General features: G+C 36.2%; 1 protein-coding gene across 4 annotated transcripts in view; it reads left to right on the top strand.

The window, feature by feature from the left end:
- The window catches only part of WDR19 (WD repeat domain 19), a 43,565-nt gene that overhangs the window by 13,170 nt on the left and 10,533 nt on the right, over positions 1–19,862 (top strand). For all 4 annotated transcript variants that reach the window (XM_065633144.1, XM_065633143.1, XM_065633146.1 and 1 more), the window contains 17 exons: positions 294–400; positions 814–936; positions 2,272–2,421; positions 2,971–3,118; positions 3,740–3,944; positions 4,501–4,660; positions 4,944–5,054; positions 5,321–5,430; positions 6,525–6,582; positions 7,491–7,637; positions 7,767–7,849; positions 9,019–9,102; positions 10,145–10,291; positions 10,709–10,833; positions 12,169–12,281; positions 13,150–13,218; positions 15,672–15,749. In XM_065633144.1, coding sequence (XP_065489216.1) covers positions 294–400; positions 814–936; positions 2,272–2,421; positions 2,971–3,118; positions 3,740–3,944; positions 4,501–4,660; positions 4,944–5,054; positions 5,321–5,430; positions 6,525–6,582; positions 7,491–7,637; positions 7,767–7,849; positions 9,019–9,102; positions 10,145–10,291; positions 10,709–10,833; positions 12,169–12,281; positions 13,150–13,218; positions 15,672–15,749 — 2,018 coding nt within the window. The remainder of the gene's footprint in view (positions 1–293; positions 401–813; positions 937–2,271; positions 2,422–2,970; positions 3,119–3,739; positions 3,945–4,500; positions 4,661–4,943; positions 5,055–5,320; positions 5,431–6,524; positions 6,583–7,490; positions 7,638–7,766; positions 7,850–9,018; positions 9,103–10,144; positions 10,292–10,708; positions 10,834–12,168; positions 12,282–13,149; positions 13,219–15,671; positions 15,750–19,862) is intronic.

Here is a 19,862-nt window from a genome sequence, read left to right as displayed (position 1 = left end):
AGTGGATTTAAAGCTTGCATGTCTCTCTAAGCATCACCTTTTTGCCTAATAATAAATTAATCGACTGTAAGAACACTAGTAAGAGTTGCATAGGAAAAGAGTTTCTCTTGTACTTTCTAACCAGTTCTCTGACTGCTAAGAAGAAAGTCTCTTCACATGTGACTTGCCCCTTCTCTGCTTAGTTGTGAGTTCTTCACATCTGATTACTCAGCTGCAAATTTAGATGATGATAAGTGAAGACCTATACAAAATCAAAATATTTTTACCTTTTCTTTTCTGTTTGAATTCTTTAGATGTAAAAAAGCTTAAAGATGTGGAGTACCTGGGTACAGTAGCAAGTATGCACCTTAATTCTGATTATGCTGCTGCTCTCTTTGAGGGTAAAGTCCAGTTGCATATGGTAAGAGCTCTGGCAATTTGGAGTGCTGAACTAGTGAGTTGATTTCAGCCGAACAAGTTAATGTAATTTTTAAAATGAGAGAAAAGAGAGTGATCTTCAGTTAATGGAGATAATTTAATATTCTCTATATATTTTTGGCTGACTAATTAAAATATAAAGCTGAGTTCCTGTAGACTTTAGAAATACAACCTAGTCTAGAACAGATGAAGAAAAACTATTTTCTTGTGAACTGTTTAACAAGTTTTATTTTAAAAGTCTCTGGGAATGTGACAGAAGAAGATGCTGGGTTTTTAAGGGATGCAAGTTTGCAAGTTTGATTTCATGTTATTTCCTTACAGTTGGATACAGGCAAAACTATGATACTGCATTGTTAACAGTGATATTTTTCAGTTCATTCTATTCTTTATATTTAGATAGAAAGTGAAGGTTTGGATGCTCGGGAAGAACGAGAAACTCGACTCTTCCCAGCAGATGATGATAAATGCCGAATTTTGTGCCATGCTTTAACTAGTGACTTCCTCATATATGGTGCAGATGTGAGTATTACTTCTGGTTTTAAAGGTCTTTTTAGATGGAATGTATTTCTATTTGATTTATTTGGATTATTACTCATATTTTAAGCAAAAAAAAGTGCTTCTGAGAAGTTTACAGTGGATTGTTATCTATGCAATAACTTCATGCAAATACAGACAAAATTGCATCCAACTTCCTTAACTGTTGCATTTATATGAGATGCATTGGCAGGAAGGTTAAGTTTTGCTTTTACAACTGTTTGCTGCAAAACACTAATTTTAATAGCAAAATTTAATCCTATTGCCACGGTGAGATGGTTGGCAATCAAACTGTCTTCCAGATGTAAGAAAAAACGTAGCACTTGCCCTGCAAATTTGTTGATTTAGGTGGTGATGTGATAGATGTGGACAAAAAAGTAATGAGGTAAACAAGTATGATAGCATACAAGAAAGTCTTGACTTACTATTGAAGCCTTTGCCCAAAGATTTTTGGTTTTGGTGTTTCAACAAAGATAGGGATTAGAAGGGCTCTGAAGAAGGATGTGAACATGCTTATGGATTTTTCCAGAGATTTTCCTATGCATGAAGGGTAATTTCTTTGCTTTTAGTATTTTCTGGCACTGGAAATACAGCGTACATTTGACACTGTTGTATTGTGCTCTTTGTGACACAGTCTGATGTACTGAGCTTCCAGAGGAAAGGCAGAATCACTGTCTCTGGTGTTATCACTGGTTTAATAACTTGAGTTGTTTTGCAGCAGTTGAAGGCTTTCCCACCTCCTCAGTACCTAAACTAGTACTGATACTTTTGAAGTATTAAATTCACAACTGATCAATTTGATGTGTGAAAATTTTACAATTGACTTCAAAAGCTGCTTTTTCCTTTCAGTGTTCTTCTTTATGCAGCACTGATTAAAATATAGTGTTAATCACAAATCAGTTTGATTGCTTTTCTCCCCTGAATTAGTTACATCTGTTCTTACGAATGTGTCATTGGAGGCAAATTTTTCAACTTTGTTCGAAGGCTAAACTTAGCAGATTGGCAGGCATTTCCCCTGTTCAGAGAACTGCATAGTAAATACAGCTTGCTGCCGCATAGCAGAGTGAGATAAACAACAAAAACAACAGAAAATCCCTCAAACCTCCAACTCATTTCCCCACCCCCCAAAAAGCCTCGGGTTTTCCCATCCTGATGAAAACGAGCTGTGAGTGGAGAAGGACATGAAAAAAGCACTTGGCAGTATTTTTCTTTAAACACTTTATGCTCAGCACTCTAAGATGGGAGAAACTGCAACCAAGTTAATTATCTATTTGCGACTTACTGATATAATTATTAGCTTTTTCTGTTGTTTCTCATTAGACTGGAGTTATTCATTATTTCTACATTGAAGACTGGCAATATGTGAATGAATATCGGCATCCTGTCAGTGTGAGAAAAATTTTTCCAGATCCCAATGGAACCAGATTGGCTTTCATAGATGATAAAAGTGATGGCTTTGTCTATTGTCCAGTAAGTTAGTGTGGGGTACCCATACAATTATACTTACAAGCAGGCTCTTCAACTGTATAGTGTTTTTACTAGAGAATGAAGAAGCTTTTGTTCACTCCCAACATGTATGCTGGTAGAAGAAATTGCCAAGGAGGATTAAAGATAACTTCATGGTAATGTAAGGAAATAAAACCTGTCATATTAGATCAGGACAATTTCTTTATACTAAATTCCTGATCAGTAATTTGCAGAAATATGTGTTTGTGTGTTCAAATACAGATGTTTTAGCCCGTTAACAAGCACTGCCAGTTTCACTGCCAGTTCCTGTACGTTTTTCTCTAAGAAAAGTAAATAACATATGTATAATGTGCATTTTCTCTATTTACTTCCCTTCTGAATTAAACTGTTATGTTATTCAGTGTCACTGCTTATAACAAAACTTTTTCTTAATACAATTTTCATATTTCTGCACCACTTACATTCTTTTTTATTTTTAATCATAACTAGGATTAATATTTAGTTTGTCTCCTTAATCATTTGCTAGTAATTTTATTTTTGCGTTATTTGTAGGTAAATGATAGATTATATGAGATTCCAAATTTCTCACCAACTATTAAAGGAATCCTGTGGGAAAACTGGCCAATGGATAAAGGTGTTTTTGTTGCTTTTGATGATGATAAAGTGTACACTTATGTTTTTCATAAGGATGCCATTCAAGGTACTGTAAATGCTTTTAAAAATTATTTCATTATTTTAGTTAATAAAGTAAAACATGTTCTGAGTCTTAGTTTGTCTTAAATATTTTCATAACTACATATAAAAATAAATAGTACTAAAGAAGTTTTGAAGTGCAACTGATTAATAGAAAACTAGTTGCTTTGTGAGTTTCTTTATAAAGCTCCAACAAGGCATTTTGGTCCTTACTCCCTATATTCTTGCTATTATAATATTTAGTCTGAAGTTTATACGTTGTGCTTCAGTTGTATTTTGAAATGGTCATAAGAAAATCTTAGGATCAGGGTGACAGAACTTGCATTCACTTACACTGATACCCAAAACTGTAATCATAGCAATTTATGTATTTATGATAGAGAAACATTAAGAAATTTACCTACAAACATTTGGAAAATGACCTTAATAGTTAGAGAAGATTTAAGTTATGTATATTTACTTTACTGAAAAATATGCACTATACTGTAGATGGTGACTACAAGAATTAGAGACCTTGAATTAATGCCCTGCAAATCTACATTATTTCAGCTGTAACTGCTTGCTACACTTCTACCATGTAGGGATTTTTAAAATTGTGTCGTCTTTTCTTCCTGATTCTTGAAACTAGGATCCAGGATTATTTTGGCAGGTGGCACAGAAGTCCCATTTTCCCATAAGCCTTTGTTGTTGTATAATGGAGAATTAACTTGTCAGACTCAGAGTGGGAAAACAAACAATATCTATCTAAGCACTCACAGTTTCCTTGGCAATTTCAAAGACTTTGGACCTAATGAGCTGAGACAAATGCTTACTCAGACTTTAATGTTGAAAAGGTACATCTGTGTTTTAATTATATTGTGTAATTGTTTTCTCCTGTGCTCAATACAGCATATCCTGGTGATTTAAAAATGTTATGCTGAATAATGAGAAATTAGACTGATCCGTGAGTCCATGTAGCTGTCTATGCAGACCAAGCAAAATAAGTGACCTAGTGGTGCTTTATTTGTTTTTCCACTGTCAAATAAAAGCTAAAGTAATTTTTTCCAAGAGTGATTTGGGGTTCCGTGACAGTGGCTCTTCCAAAACTGGCTGAAGGTGCTTCTTGTATACTCCCCTCCCACTGTAATGAAGCAATGCAAAATCAGTATAATGGAAAGAATGCCAGAGTAGGGAAAGCAGATGATTTCCTGAAAAAGTGTGGTAGAAACAGGAGAAACAGAACTGTAAGTTAAGCATTTGTTTTTCTCCTTTCTTCCTGACACACCTCTCTCTGTAGCTTAGAAGTAAATGCTTTCTATGTTTTCCCTACCATAGTATTACGAAAAAAATGTGTTGAGAGGGAATTTTATATACAAGCAATACTAGTTTTAAATGTTTTACCTTCTCTAGGTTTTCTGAAGCGTGGGAGTTGTGCAGACTTCTGAATGACCATTCTAGTTGGAATGAGCTGGCCAAAGCTTGCTTGTATCACATGGAGGTGGATTTTGCAATACGTGTTTATCGGACATTTGGTAATGCTGGGATGGTCATGTCACTAGAGCAAATAAAGGTAAAATGTAAAGTACCTTTTTAACAGGAAATACAGTGATTTAATTCTTCTTTAAGAATTGCTGAATTATTATTTCTGCAAATTACTGATTTTAGACAATGTTAGCTGTAGTGGCTTTGAGCTACAATAAGAAAGTGGGGGCTTTTTCTGGTTTGTAGAATCCAGTACACGTGGTTGTAAAATGTAGGGATCTTTTGGTTTGCTGTGCTTACTAAATTTTGTTACTTGTAACAATATTTTTTTTCTTTTGGACTGTTTTTGCAACTATTACATCTACTTACAGGGAATAGAAGACCACAACCTTTTAGCAGGACATCTTGCCATGTTTACTAGTGATTTTAATCTGGCTCAAGATTTGTATCTGGCATCCTCATGTCCTATTGCTGCACTTGAGGTATTAATTTGTGTAAATTTTTCTCTGCTGTTTTCATCTCCACCCTAATGTTGGAATATTTCACCTTCTGATAATTCTACCCTTTTATGGTTTTGTTCTTGTCATTGTGTGACTGACAGACATTCTTTTAGGATTGATGTCTCTCAAATTGTCTGAATCTTTCTAGAATACTAGCTCTATATTTGCATTTAGAACAATATAAAGTTCGTATTAGAGTTCAGAGTTTGATACTTGCATCAGAAAATGTTAATGTTCTTTCTTAATAGATGCGAAAAGACTTGCAACACTGGGACAGTGCACTTCAGCTGGCCAAGCGTTTGGCCCCAGACCAAATCCCTTTAATATCAAAGCAATATGCAATGCAGCTTGAGTTCACGTAAGTTCTGTAAAGTTGCAGTGTAAGAATATTAAACCAGTACTTGTGCTAAGTAGAACATAGAATTGAGATATTTCAGCTGACTGCATTGTTGAGAGAAGATTCTGTGAGGTCTTGCAGCTATAGTCTGAGGAAGAGTAATTTTTAAGGAATACTTAATGCTAGAGACATATGTTAGCAAACAATAGTTACTTTTGATTAATTTCAGTATATCTCTGTTCTTTTCAACTGGCAGGTCCGCCACATAAAATATCATTTACTAAATAAATAGTTTGTTGCAGGCGAGTGCTTGGAAAACAGAGAAAGTTCACATCATTTAACACTTCTTAAAATGGACAAAAGCCCTGCCTTTTGACTGTCTTTCCTTAAATACCCAGTAGCCTTAATTTTCTTGCATATCTTAAGTAGACGAGTGTCAAATTTCAAGGCTGCCAGTCCATGAAAGAGAGAAGGTATTAGCCATTTGCCATGATTTTAAAGTGTATTTTATAACTAATTCTTCCCAGATTAAATTGATCTGTATAATGTCTGACCAAGAGAAAAACTTCAATCTATTTAATAGAGTTTTCAGGCTACTCCTTCCCCCTGTCACTGCCCCTAGCACTGAGAGGGAACACTTGTTGGTCACAGAAAGGAAAGAACGGAGGCAGTTGGAGCAACGTGACCATCCATAACTTGAGTTCTGAATGTACTTCAAGGAAAAAAAAACCCTTTGTTTTTGTGTTGCAAAAATTCTAAATAATTTTAGAAGGTTAGTTTCATTTATCTTCCATAAAAAATACGTGGAAGTAGAGGTGAGATTATTGAGGTGTATTGTGCAGATAGATCCTTTGCCTGTCTTTCAAGGGATGTTTATTGGTCTCGGTATAACATAATTGAGCGGTGGTCTTCCTCTTTTGACTAATAGCTTGATAAAGCACATGGGAAGTGCCATGACATACTGTGTAATTGTCCATCTTTTGCATACTTCACATCCTTGTATGGAGTCGGTATGTCTAAAGCAAGACAGATACATACGTAATTTGTGTGGTAAGCAGGTAACCAACTCTTCCTGTTAAAAATATTCTTCTATATAACTTCCAGTTTTCTTTTAGGGGCGATTATGTTAACGCTCTGGCACATTATGAGAAGGGAATCACTGGAAACAATAAGGTAATTCCTTTTTACTAATGATAACATTTGTACTCTCATACTGCACATTAAGTTGTCATGTTTCAGGCTCACTTGAATTCAGGTGAGTTTTTTTATTCAGCTCTAAATCTATATGACTATTGCTTTTTGTATAGTAGTCTTTGCACTTCTCTTATTTTTAATATACAGAATGATGCTTTCTCTAGGTATAAAGCAGTATTGCCGTTGTACTAACATGGCATAACTAGACTTAGGTTTTTAGAATTTGAACTGTTTCATAATAGACGTGCAAATGTCAGAGAAAATATTGCTAGGATTTACAGTGTTGTAACAGAAGTCCTAATTATTCCTTCTGTTCTTCACTGAGTTGTTATCTATATAAATAAAAGCAAGATTTGTGTTAGAAAATAAATATAATATTCAGTAGATCCTCCCTTACTCTGGCATTATTTCCCCTAATATTTGCAAAATGTCTATTATGAAGCAGCTTTAATAATACTAGGGGAGCTTATTAGGGGAAATAGCAATATTTTCTGAATTCAAGCCATTTGACTTTATGAAACATCAGTGGTGTTACCATCTTAAAAAAATAATAAATGAAATATCCTGCCCGTAGTTTTCCTTTTTCTGTGCTGTTGGTTTTAGAAGAAAGAGGAGGGTAGAACCAAGCTGTCTGTAAAACAAGGTAATTCTCATGTATACTTGGTCTGGACACATCATATAAGTAAAATGTAAAAGACAAAGATTAAGAAAAAAAGCCGAGTTCTTCTAACTAGCTGCAGCTAGGCAAGAATCTTGAGACAAAAATTGGTTTAATTAAGTCCATGTAATGTTTTGTTAATTTGTTTCGGTGGTTGGTTGCTGTGGGTTTTGTGATCTGTTATTTCCAATGTGTGACGTATAGTTACTGCATTTCATTTGATTGCCAGTACCAAGAACATGACGAAGCTTGCCTTGCTGGAGTGGCTCAGATGTCCATTCGGATGGGAGATATCCGTCGAGGGGTAAACCAGGCCATTAAACATCCCAGTAGGTTACTAAAAAGAGACTGTGGAGCTATTCTGGAGAGTATGAAGGTATTCAAAAGATTTAATAAAGCTAAGACTGAATATGTGAATATGCTAATATGAATATGTGAATTTATTAAGATATTTATTAGTAATCTTAATTTAGAAATGATATTTTAATGCTTTCCAATATTGTAGCAATTTTCAGAAGCTGCTCAGCTGTATGAAAAGGGACAATATTATGACAAGGCAGCATCAGTATACATCCGGTGTAAAAACTGGTAAGTACAGGTTTTAGGGAAGTGTTACATTTCAGAGAACTTGCTGTGGTGCTCTTTGGAAAGGAACGATTCTCTGAATGGCACAAATGTCTCATTAATTATGTTTCATTGATTTTATTCATTCCAATCCAAGCTTAAAAAAAACCAATGTTCTCTCAGAAGCTTGTGTTGTTTTAAATATAGTCTAACTGTAAATGGAAGATAGCCTTCCTTTTTTCTTTTTTGTGTGTTATGTTTAAAGTTTCATGCAGTTTTGAGTCCTTTTTGTGTGTGTGCGCACCTTCCTCTTTCATATGAGTGCCCTAAAAATTAAGTTGGAAAATTATGTTCATTTACAAAGGAAAATTTTATTCCATCATATAAGTGGCAGTGGAATCAGAACAGACCAAAAGAACACTTTGTTAAGTAGGATAGCTTGCCTATGATGGTAGCCTTGATTTGCAAAGTGGGAGCTACAAGCTTTTTTTACTGTAGCAGGAGGTTCAGTCTGGGGAGTGCTTTGTCTTTTAGGAAGAGAGATGAGCTTTAAGGTCAGTCTGTCTTCAGCTTCTCATATCCCTTGTCTTGAAAGGCCTACTGCTTAGTTTGCTGGTTTTCATAGATCATATCACTGTGTGCAACTCCTGAAGTTAGATCTGTGGAAGGGCTGATGTAATTCTATGTTCCTCCATGCTATGCTGTTATGGATGATGTTGCTCAGAGAATCTGGTACCAGTTGCCTGGAGTCCTTGTATAACCTGTGGCTTTAAGCCCGCAACCACGGGAATAACCACAACTGCACCTGTACTGGTGGTCTTTAGTACTCTTTTGCACATACTTTCAGGTTACAGTTTTAATACTGTGCTGCTTCTGTAGCTTAATTAGAGAATACCAGAGGTAAATATTGTTGGTCTGGCACTTCTTATGCTTGTACATCTCAAACTTAAAAAAGATAAGATACTGTACTTCTTTAAGCTTGTATGTTCATGAAGTAGTCTGTAATTTCCAGTTCTTAGCTCTATAAAGTGTGGCTTTGTAAAAATATTAAAGTGCCTTCAAAGCTTATACATTCTGTTCAATTACTTCTTTTTTAGCATCCTGTTCAATTGTTGATATAAATACGCCTGTTTTACTGGAGAAAATTTGAAACCAGATATATTTATTAAGTAACTATTATCTTGTCTTTCTAGGGCAAAGGTTGGTGAACTCCTTCCTCATGTTTCATCTCCAAAGATTCACCTACAATATGCAAAGGCCAAAGAAGCAGACGGCAGGTGCATTTAAATGCTTACCTTTTTTTATAAAACATGTTTTTAATGTTGGTGTTATTGTTAATATACATCATTCTTTTTGTAAAATAAAAGTAAAACTTTAAATTTTGCATAAAATAGCCTAATGAAAATGGATTCTGAAATATGTAAACCTAAAGTGTTGTGTAAAGATTTTAAACATAATCTAATGACCTTCCACTAATATCAAAGATGTGTTCCTACGTGATTTTTTTTCTTAAGTGTTAGTATCTTTTTAACAAAAATTATTAAAGGTTTTAAAGTACTGCACCCAATGCAATAGTCCTCTTAGCAGGGTATTGAAGTTCAGCTTGTTTCTAACGGCTCCTTAGCTGTGATTTTTAAAGGTCACTCAAAAGGGGAATAATCATGAAAGAAAATTTTTCATTCTAGAACCAATTACTGTTACATCTTAATGGTTGCACTTGCAAAATATTGAATAATGTGAAATTACTGGCTGAAATGAAAGCCCCAAATAGGTTATATTTAATCACAGAATGTAGTTTCTACTAGTCTTTACCTGTAAATAAATGTGCTTCCAAATAATGACACTTAAGAAGCAGCACCAAAGCTAAATGTTTGCGTGGATGAGAGTAGAAAATACTATTTGTGTCATTTGCATAGTGTGAGAATGAGAAACTTCTTGTTTACAGAACAGAAGTCTCATTTTTAAAATTGTACAACTAGTTACCATCAGTTTGGTTTTTTTCTTGCTCTCTCCCAAGTGACTTCATATGGAACAGATTAACCACTTTTAAAATAAACCAAAAGGAATGCTGGCAGAGTAGGACAAAATTAGTGTTGTGGTAGACATTTTTCTGTTGTCCCTGCCTTTCATTCTGCCAAGAGGAAAAGAACTAGAGACAAAAAACATAGTAAGTGCAGAACAAGGCTATGAAATGCAAACTGAAAGGAAGGTGTCACAAAGTAACCTTTCAGAAATAAAATACTGTGTGTTTCTTTCACACCTCATTGTAAAGAGTTATTTAAAAGTTAGAAAAATTGATTTGGAGCCACTATTTTGCAGGTACAAGGAAGCTGTGACAGCTTACGAGCATGCAAAACAATGGGACAGTGTAATCCGACTATATTTGGATCACCTTAATAATCCTGAAAAGGCTGTTAATATTGTGAGAGAAACACAGTCTCTTGATGGAGCAAAGATGGTGGCCAGGTAACCATCATATCACACGGGTTAAAAAGGGTGAAGGAGGCCACACGTATTGGAAGTTGGTGAAGCTTGCTGAAGTATCAGACTCTGGTTTTTGGTACTTGGCAAGCGACTATATATTTCAGTTTACTGATGTGAGCTCTCTAAAGTTTGGACAGATAAGCAGGTACTGTTTATTTTTCCTTTCTTTAAACTTCCTGATTAAAGTTATATTAACCTGAAGTAATTTTTAGACAATAATAAAAGTTGCCATGCTGTATTATTTATACAAAGTTAATTTTAGAAACCTATTTAAAATAATCAAGATAAATCAGAAACTTATCGTATTTGTATGCCACAAAATATACTATATTCCTAAAACATCCGCTGTATTCATTATGCTAATTCATACTAAGGTATTAATTTGTTCATTCTGATTAGATTCTTTCTGCAGCTTGGTGACTATGGTTCTGCCATCCAGTTCCTGGTCATGTCCAAGTGCAATAATGAAGCTTTCACATTAGCTCAACAACATAACAAGATGGAGATTTATGCTGATATCATCAGTGAGTATTCTAGGTTAATAGTTTGCTTGCAATATGTTTTGCCGTTCTTTTAATTGGTTTAGACTAATTTGAAAATATAAGGCAAAGGGTGTGAAGCTTTGTTCCCAGCCGTTTCCATTTCTAGTCACCAGGGACAGATTTAACAACCTGTGTCTAACTCAGGCCTACAAGCTAGGCTTTGCTTTCAGCTTAGGTATCTCCCTTGGTCTTCAGTCTGGGTTATTTTCAAATCTTGCCCGTGCTAGAGCGTTTTCTGTTTATTCATAGAGATAAAGCATTTGTTCATACTTTTATTGTGTCTGTTGAAGTATCCCTTTCTTTGACCTTGATATATGCAGTTCTTGATTTTTATCCCTTTTTTCCTTTTTTCATGGTTCCAGCTCTTTTCTTCCATGTCTATGTCACTTGTTTTTTTTCATTTTTAGGCCCTTTGTGGCCTCTTCTTGTCTCAGTGAGAGACAAAAAGGAGGCCTTACTGAGAAGCTGACTCCCTCAGGCCATCAAGTGGGTGGCCAGCTTGTAGATTTGCAATAAATTTTATATTTTTCACCTGTCTTGGGCACCACTCTTTTTAGAAACAGTTGCACACATGTGTCTACCGAATTATTTCATATTTTCAATCAATCTCTTCCTTTAAAAAATGTATTCTTGTTACAAAGGTTAGAAAAACTTGACAACGGTTAGCTTGGTGATATACTGTTGCAGCTGTTTGTCAAGGTGTGGCCACTATTGTTCTACTGTTCCTTATGCTTTCTTCCTTCTCTCTGATCCAAGATAGGACGTCTCAAATTGTAATCTAAAAAAAGGGTTTAAAACTAACTTTGGAGTAATGGCTGTCTTTGTTTTTACATGTGTACAGTAAAATGGAGTCTTGGTTAGAAGACTAAGTAGTATTCTCTACTACTACATGGTTACGTTGCTCCTAATAGTCCTGCTCTGTGCGATACAGATATACTCACATATTCTTAACCTGTGAAAATAATTTAGGTGATAATCTCATAATCATTTACTCTTATTGTTTTCAAGGCATAATGGAAAAATTAGTTAGGAGATCATAGTTATGCCATTTTATTATGTCCGTTAAAAAAGCAGAAATCCCATTATGCTGTAAAATCTATGGAAACAGTTATTTCCCTGTATTATTAGCTCCTAATGTCTGGCATTTAGTCTGATTAAAAAGGAGAAAAGACATAAGACATAATTTGACTCTACCTGGCTTTTGTTTTCTTTGAGGGTTTAAAAAAAAAAAAGTAGAACAAGAATTTGTTCCTTTGGTAGGGCCTTTATCTTACTTAATAAGAATACCCACCTATCATTGGTATCTATCTGTTGCAGGTTCTGAAAGTACTACCAATGAAGATTATCAGAGCATTGCACTATATTTTGAAGGAGAAAAGAAACATTTTCAGGCGGGAAAATTTTTCTTACTGTGTGGTCAATATGGACGGGTCAGTATTTAAAGGATAGAACAGTGATAGTTAAACATTCATAAAAACTGTTCACAATACAGTATTTCAAAATCAGAGAAATTCATAATAGACTTTAGCCGCCTTAGTAGCATACTGATATTTGAAAAAAGTGTAAAAATTGTAAGTAAACTACTTATATTTACAATTATCTACATTGTATTCTGTGAATTATACACTGCCATGCATGTAAGTTTTCCTAGTGATAGTGGCTCCAGGTGGATCAATGACTATTCTCAATTAATCTCTAGATGTCCTGAACATAGAAGTAGAATTTATTTGTATTTTATTAGTTTGACCAATGAAGACTTGGTTGCTGACTAATTAATTCATTTAATACTGTAGCGTGCCCTAACTTAAAACTTTTCTTTTTTAAAAAGGAGATATGTTAGTTGAATTATGTTGATTGACACACTTCTTTTGATCAGTTACAAATCAGTGAACTAATGCTTACTAAATGTTTGACTTTTGCATGCCAAACACATATGAAAAATTTTTGCAAATTACAGCCATTGTAGGTGACCGCTCCTTCAGCTGGGGCATGGGGGGGTCCAGTGGCACATTAATCATCAATTTATTCTCACCACATTGCTGTGAACATCTTTCACAGTTAGTTGAAGGAATACACCAGAATTTGGCGAAGGCTCTACATTCTTGCAGGAGTATCTGTAAGAGCAGCTGCTACCTCTAATAGTGTATGTGGTTATCCTTATGGCTGTAAAATACAGTCAAGATACACATTCAGTGTGCCACTTGTCTGTCAAAATGCAGAGAGAAATTACTTGATAAAAATTAGGAAAGTGTTGATTTCATGTGTCTCGGTTTTAACTTTTCTTCTCTATCATTTTAGGCATTAAAGCACTTTATGAAAAGTCCAAACACAGAAGAAAACTTGGCTATAGAAATGGCAATTGAAACAGTAAGTAACTTTGATAAAACAAAAAATCCTCATATTTTCAAGAAGTTTACTTTCAGTGTTGTGCTGTTTTTGTGGCATCAGTGAGTGTGTTTGGACAGATTGCAAATAGAAAGAAAACCGCATCAGTAAAGGTTATATCTAAACATTAAAAAGTAGAATAAGTTAATACTGACACCAGAGGAAAAAGTGTTTTCAGTTTCAGGTTATGAATTCATTCAGATTTTTGTGGTTGGGTGTCAGTGACCCTTGAGTTTGAAATTTTCTTCTTTAGCAATATGCATATATGACTTTTTCCAATCCACACACTATAGTTAGAGAGGTCCATATGCTTCCATTCTCACTCCCTGTCACAGAATCAATGCCCCTCCTCAACCAGGGCCACCTAGAGCAGTTGCCCAGGACCATGTCCAGACAGCTTTTGAATATCTCCAAGGATGGAGACTCCACAACCGCTATGGACAACCTGTGCCAGTGCTCAGCCATCCTTGCGGTGAGAAAGTGTTTCGTGATGTTCAGAGGGAACCTCCTGTGTTCCATCTGGTGCCCATTGCCTCTGGTCCTGTCACTAGGCACCACTAAAGAGAGCCTGGCTGAGCCTTCTTTGCAACCTCCCTTCAGATATTTATATAAATGGACAAGAGTCCCCCAGACCTTCTCTTCTCCAGCCTCAACAGTTCCAGCTATGCTCCAGGCCCTTCATCATCTTAGTGGCCCTTTGCTGAACTCTCTCCAGTATGGCCTTCTCTCTCTTATACTGGAGCCCAGAACTGAACACAGCACTCCAGGTGTCGCCTCACCTGGAGTAGAGGAAAAGGATCACCTGCCTCAACTAGATGGCAACGCTCCTCCTAATGCAGCCCAGGATACCATTAGCCTTGTTTGCTGCAAGGGCAGGTTGGTGGCTCATGTTCAATTTAGTGACCCCCAAGTCCTTTTCTGCCAAGCCGCTTCCCAGCTGGGTGGTCCCCAGCGTATACTGGTGCATGGGGTTGTTTCTCCCCAGGTGCTGGATTTTGTACTTCCCCGTGTTGAACTGTTTGAGGTTCCTGTCAAGGACCCGTTGGATTGCAGCACAGCCCGCTGGTGTATCAGCCACTCCACCTAGTTTTCTTTCATGAGCAAGTTTTGCTACAGATGTGCTTTGCTCCATCATCCAGATCAGATTGGAACCAGTAGTGACCCCTGGGGTGCACTGCTAATTACTGGCCTTCAACTAGACTTTGTATTATGTATCACAACCGTCTGGGCCTGGTCACTCAGCCAATTTTCAGTCCACCTCACTGTTCATCCAGCCCATACTTCATAGCTTGTCATGAGGATGTTGTGGGAGACAGTGTCAAAAGCCTTTCTGAAGTCCAGGTGGGCAATATCCACTGCTCACTGCTCTCAGCTTCTGCTATCAGACAGAAGACCAGTTGCAGCATCAGTCTTACTAAAACCTTTTTATCTCTAAAAATCTCTTGTCCATCCATAAAAAAAGAAAATAAATGAAGCAACGAAGAAGAATAAATGAAGCAAAGATGAAGCAATCTTTGCTTGGTTATTTTACTCATGATCTCTAAAGCTGTGTGGTCTATCAGGTCTCCAGCTTGTGCTGCACCTCAGTGCATGTTAACCTACTCTGTTCCTTGAGATTCCCTTCTAGATGATATATGCTGGAAACCTGCCTCGGCAGGCCCATTGCCAGCTTCCATCTAGGCATCCACTGCGTCTTTCACTTTCTGTCATCCAAACCATGCTCAAACTGCCTCTCTTCCCTTGAAGAACAGACAGCTTTGAAAATCTTGTTAGGTATCACAAGACTTTTTTCAGACTCCGTAACAGTAGACCTGACTCTGCTTAGAACTAGCACAGCCACTCTTGAGGCCTTCTGGCTCACAGAGCTGTCAGCAGGGCTTGTAACACTGAAGTTTGAGGTGTCTAATGCTTTCCTCTGGCTCCAGATGTTTCAGCCCAAATGAATAAACCAAACACTATGAAACAGCCCAAAGACTATTGCTGCAATTGTACCATATGTATCCTTGTGGAATCTCAGCATCTCAGCCATATTTTGAGACTGTCTCTTCAACTGGCCAGATGGTGCTGACTCTTCTAGTGACCAGCACCAAATATTCCTGTGGTAGGCGCGTTGTGCTGGGTTGATAGGCACAGCTTTGTGACAGCAGGTTGCAGCTGATGACGCTTGGGTTCAGGTGCCTTCCCAACACTAAAGCAGAGGAACAGTTTGCACTGGTAGAGACTTATTTAGTTATAATCCTATTTAGTTATAATCCTATTTAGTTATAAAATAAATGCAAACTACTGCAGGTCAAAGCTGATGAACCAAGTAATCTCCTGGTTTGAAGACATAGAACTAAAAAAGTAGTTTCAGTGGTTTTATGGAAAGCCTCTCTATCAGTAGGTATTTTTCCTTTCTCCTTCGTATCATAATTCCTTCTGTCTTTATTTAATAGGTGGGACGGGCAAAAGATGAAGCCCTAACAAATCAGCTGATAGACTATCTTATGGGAGAGAGCGATGGCATACCCAAGGTATTGTATTTTTGTCACTGCTATTGTGTCACGTTGCTGTGCTACAAGGTCTTTTGAACTTATTTTGTCCTAAAATTTTTGGTAGACACAGGTTGTGTTTTAGCTTGGTTTCATTTAGGAGCAAGACATACATGATCACTCTGAGAGTCATTTCACCCAGTAACTTCAATTTCAGGAAGATAAGAAAGGAGGTTAACTGTCTTCAATATAATCATCTTTCTCCAAGCTCTATGAAAGCAGGTAGTTGGACAGAGGAAGTTCAAATTAACGCTCATACTGAGAGAAAGAGACAAACCTGAACTGTTTGTTCATGCCAGTAGCCAGCTGGCTGCTGCCTTCCCCAGCTGGATGGTCAGCATCTGTGTGTTTCCAGCCTAGCTACAGCACTGATCTCTTCTTGCAGTGTGGGGACTTGGTCTAAATGCTGCAGTGGAAGAAAGTAAAGTAGTAAATAGGAGATGAAGGACAAAAACCCAAAGAAGATTAGGTGACTTTAGTTCCTGTATTCACATATCAACTTAAAACATAAAAAGTTGTGGTCAGATTTTCAAAATTACCCAGCTTCTGCTTGATTTCTTAAGTGATTATTTACCACATTCTCAAAAAGAGCTCTGTTTTAAAATGTGACATGAAGGGAAAAATTGGCACTGAGATCACTTGAAAATGGAACTGCTTCATGGGAATGCCTGTATGACATTTAAACCTTATTTTTTAAAAAAATTATCTTTCTTTTTTGATTTCTTATTATGTAGAAGTATTTAGTTTAAAATTTGAACTTCCTATTCATAGTTTCATCTGTGGATATAGACTGTAGTTCACAGAGTTCCTGTTCTGTGTTGGAGAATAAAATTATATATTTAATTTATGATAGAAAATTAGAAAAAAGGAAGCACATTTAAAGATTTTTGGTAACAGACCTAATGTGGAAGTTCTGATTAACAACAGGAGAATAAGATACTGTGGATGCTGATTTTTACATTGTTACTCATCATTGTCATAGAAGATCTTCTTTGGATCATTAAAACCGTACATATGACTATTTTATACTATTCAGGAGGTGCTTTGTGAGGTAAGAGGTGCTATGAGGCTTCTTTTAATGTCGTGTGATCAATTAATAAAATTTCGAAAGGGCCGTTGTCCTTTCTTGCAGGTTTCCTGCTCCTTTGATAAAAGCAAACCATTCACTGGGTGTAACAAAAGGCTTTTGGCAGACCAGTAGACAATTTCATCTTTTTCTCTTTTGTATATACAGATTTGGGAGTTGGTAGACACATGCTAACAGATTTTTGTGTATTTTTCTGCCAGTGCTATAGGTTTGCTAGTAAAGGAAGAGAATCATTCACCATCTAAGCAGAACATAGATTACATCTATGCTATATATACAATACAAGAAGTAGATTTTGACCATTATTCCATTTGTGTGATTTTTTTTTTTCCAGGGCAAATTAAAAATGTCCACTGTAAATATGATGTTAGACATCAGCAGCATCAGAGGTTAAGATGACAGACAGCTCTTTTGCAGAGTGACTGCTGATGGGCTATCTGGTTTCTCAGAGTTCGAGCTCTAGAAAAACAGGCTTCACAGACCATTTTTGGTTTTGATGTTCATAGCGATTATGGTACATTCAATCATATTTGGGCTTCAGTTCATGAAACCAAGTGGCTGAGCCACTTTAGTGCCTGTTACAGCAGAGCTCGAGTGTGAGCTAAGTGGTGTTGTCCCTGTGTTTTTCTGCTGTGAAAGCCAGACCTCAGGTGTGGACATTGCAGTCTGCAATTAATTCCTTAGTCAAGGATTTTAAGGTCTCATAGAAACACACGGTAAATACAGTCAGGTGCAAAATGACATATACAGAAGAGTAAGTTCTGCCTTACTGAGAGGAGGAAGATTTTGTAACGATGGAGATGACATGCTCTTCATGCAGTGAGTTTATTTCACCCCTAATATTACTGCTGTGGTTTACGATTCTGTTGGGAGATTAGAAATTCTGACGCTTTCCTCTTTGCATGGTGCGTAGACATTAAGGGTTTGATATTTTAGACTCTTAGGGACACTGGACAGTTGATGGCCAAGCCCACCTTTCTTTTATAAAATTTTAAAAAACAAACAACCCACATCTCTTACTACTTACCTGTAATTTGAAATGTGAACATTAATAAAATTATAAGAGGACCAAACATAGTGAAACCAAAATTCAACTCCAGAAGACCAGAAGAGACTGAAGCTGTTAGAGGCATTAGATGAAAAACTGTGCAGCATCAGTGTAAGCAAAAGTGATTTCATATTTATGCTGAAAGTTGGGTGGACGGAAACTGTAGCATCCAGTCCCTTTTCTGAGAGTGGCAGCCAAGCCACCTGCTTGAAAGAAGTGCGTAGGACTGGATAAGGGAAGCGAGCTGCAGTATGATCTTGGTAGTGAAGAGGTGCTAAAGATTTTAGAAAACACTTAAGAATTTTGTCAATGCCATAATTGCCATATTTAACATTGTTTTGAACGTCAATGTAGAGCTTTCATTTCCTTGTTTAAAAGCTCTCTCTTGTTCTTCTGAATGCTTTAATCCAATCTGCCATAGTCTCTCTCAGTGAGTAACAAAATTTTACTTTATCAAACCATACATATTTGTTTTTAAAATCTACTTAAAAACCAATTCCTCTTTATCCTTATTATGCTATGGAGACAGTGTTTTTTAAATTATCAAGCAAACGGGTTTGTTTTTAGAGAATAGCAGCTTTTATGTGGTGGTATTTTTGTAAAGCTAAAAGTAAGAGTGAACTTAAAGTAGCCATGCAGCAGAAACTTGCTAATCCTTTCAGCATTGATCTTCCAACCAGATCATCGCTCACAGCAGCCTGATTAATTTAAATCTTTTGCAGCCGACAATTATCAGGGATTTTAATGAAGTACCATATTATCAAAATTATTATGCTTACCAACATTTTGCTACACTATTGTCTGACCAGTTATAAAATATTTCTTAAATCTGTCATTATGTCAACTATTGTATTTGTTAACTTTAACATGTAAAGATTCTTAATTTGCCCTGTATGTTCTTTAGCAATTTTTCAAGGAGCATTAACTAGCAAGGTTCTGCTGTTTTCTGTGTGCATATTTTCTAAGTGCATTTGTTTTAAAAAGCAAAACTAAATTAAAATCATGACTATCTAATATTAAGATTGGTTAGATTGCAATAATAAATTTTTCCAAATACTTTTGAAGTGGCTAACTTTAAAGGTAAGAATATGAAAGTGAAACATGAGACTAATTTTTTAAAATGCCTTCTACTTTTGTATTTTTTCTACATGTGGCTGCCATGTAAGTCATTTAAATATATTATTTAAATAAAATATAATTAGGGACATGGCAAATACTGTATAAGACCACTGGTCCGTGCTGGGACAGGATCCTTCTCCTGCCGCAGCAGGAGGAAAGGCAGGAGCAGCCTGAACGGGGAGAAGCGTGGGCTCTGCTGTCATCAGTGGAACAGCCATCTGTGCTCATTAAGAGGTGTCAGAAGTTGGGAAGAATTACATCACAACCTACCATTCGTAATAATTTTTGTTTTACCCCACTCAGGGAATAGCAGTTTTCCTTTTTAAGGCAGTTTACAGTGGATAAATAATATCCACTGACAGAGGAAAGTGGTGGTTACTTCGTTATCCAGATGACTATTTCATTATTGTTATGGTTCTTCAGATGTTTGACCTTTTGATCATGTGTTACTTAAAATTCTGCTCCATCATTAGTTTAAAAGTAACTACTTTTGGTCACTTAACTCACAACATAAAGAAAAACATTAAAAAGAATTGACTTGCTTTTTTTCTTTCTGTATGCCAGTCTTTCTCTCTTGCTTTTATTTCTGTGATTTTTCGTCATTTTTTTCCTTGCCTCTCAAGTAGGGAGTTAATCTTTGCAGTCATCTTCTTTATAAGGAAATGTCTTTATATCTTTAATATTTCTGTTTCCTTTAATTTCTGCTTTTTTTCCTGTGTGTTTGAGACTCACATACAAAACCCACACAGGATTTCAGAGAACAGCACGATATTGATTAATACAGTTCTTTTAAAAGACATTTTTATACCATTTTAACATAGAAAACACATTGTAAGAGTTT

Source organism: Caloenas nicobarica, chromosome 4, assembly GCF_036013445.1.
Source record: "Caloenas nicobarica isolate bCalNic1 chromosome 4, bCalNic1.hap1, whole genome shotgun sequence".
Classification (NCBI taxonomy): Eukaryota; Metazoa; Chordata; class Aves; order Columbiformes; family Columbidae; genus Caloenas; species Caloenas nicobarica.
Note: the sequence above shows the minus strand (reverse complement) of the source record. Positions and strands in the feature narration are given on the sequence as shown.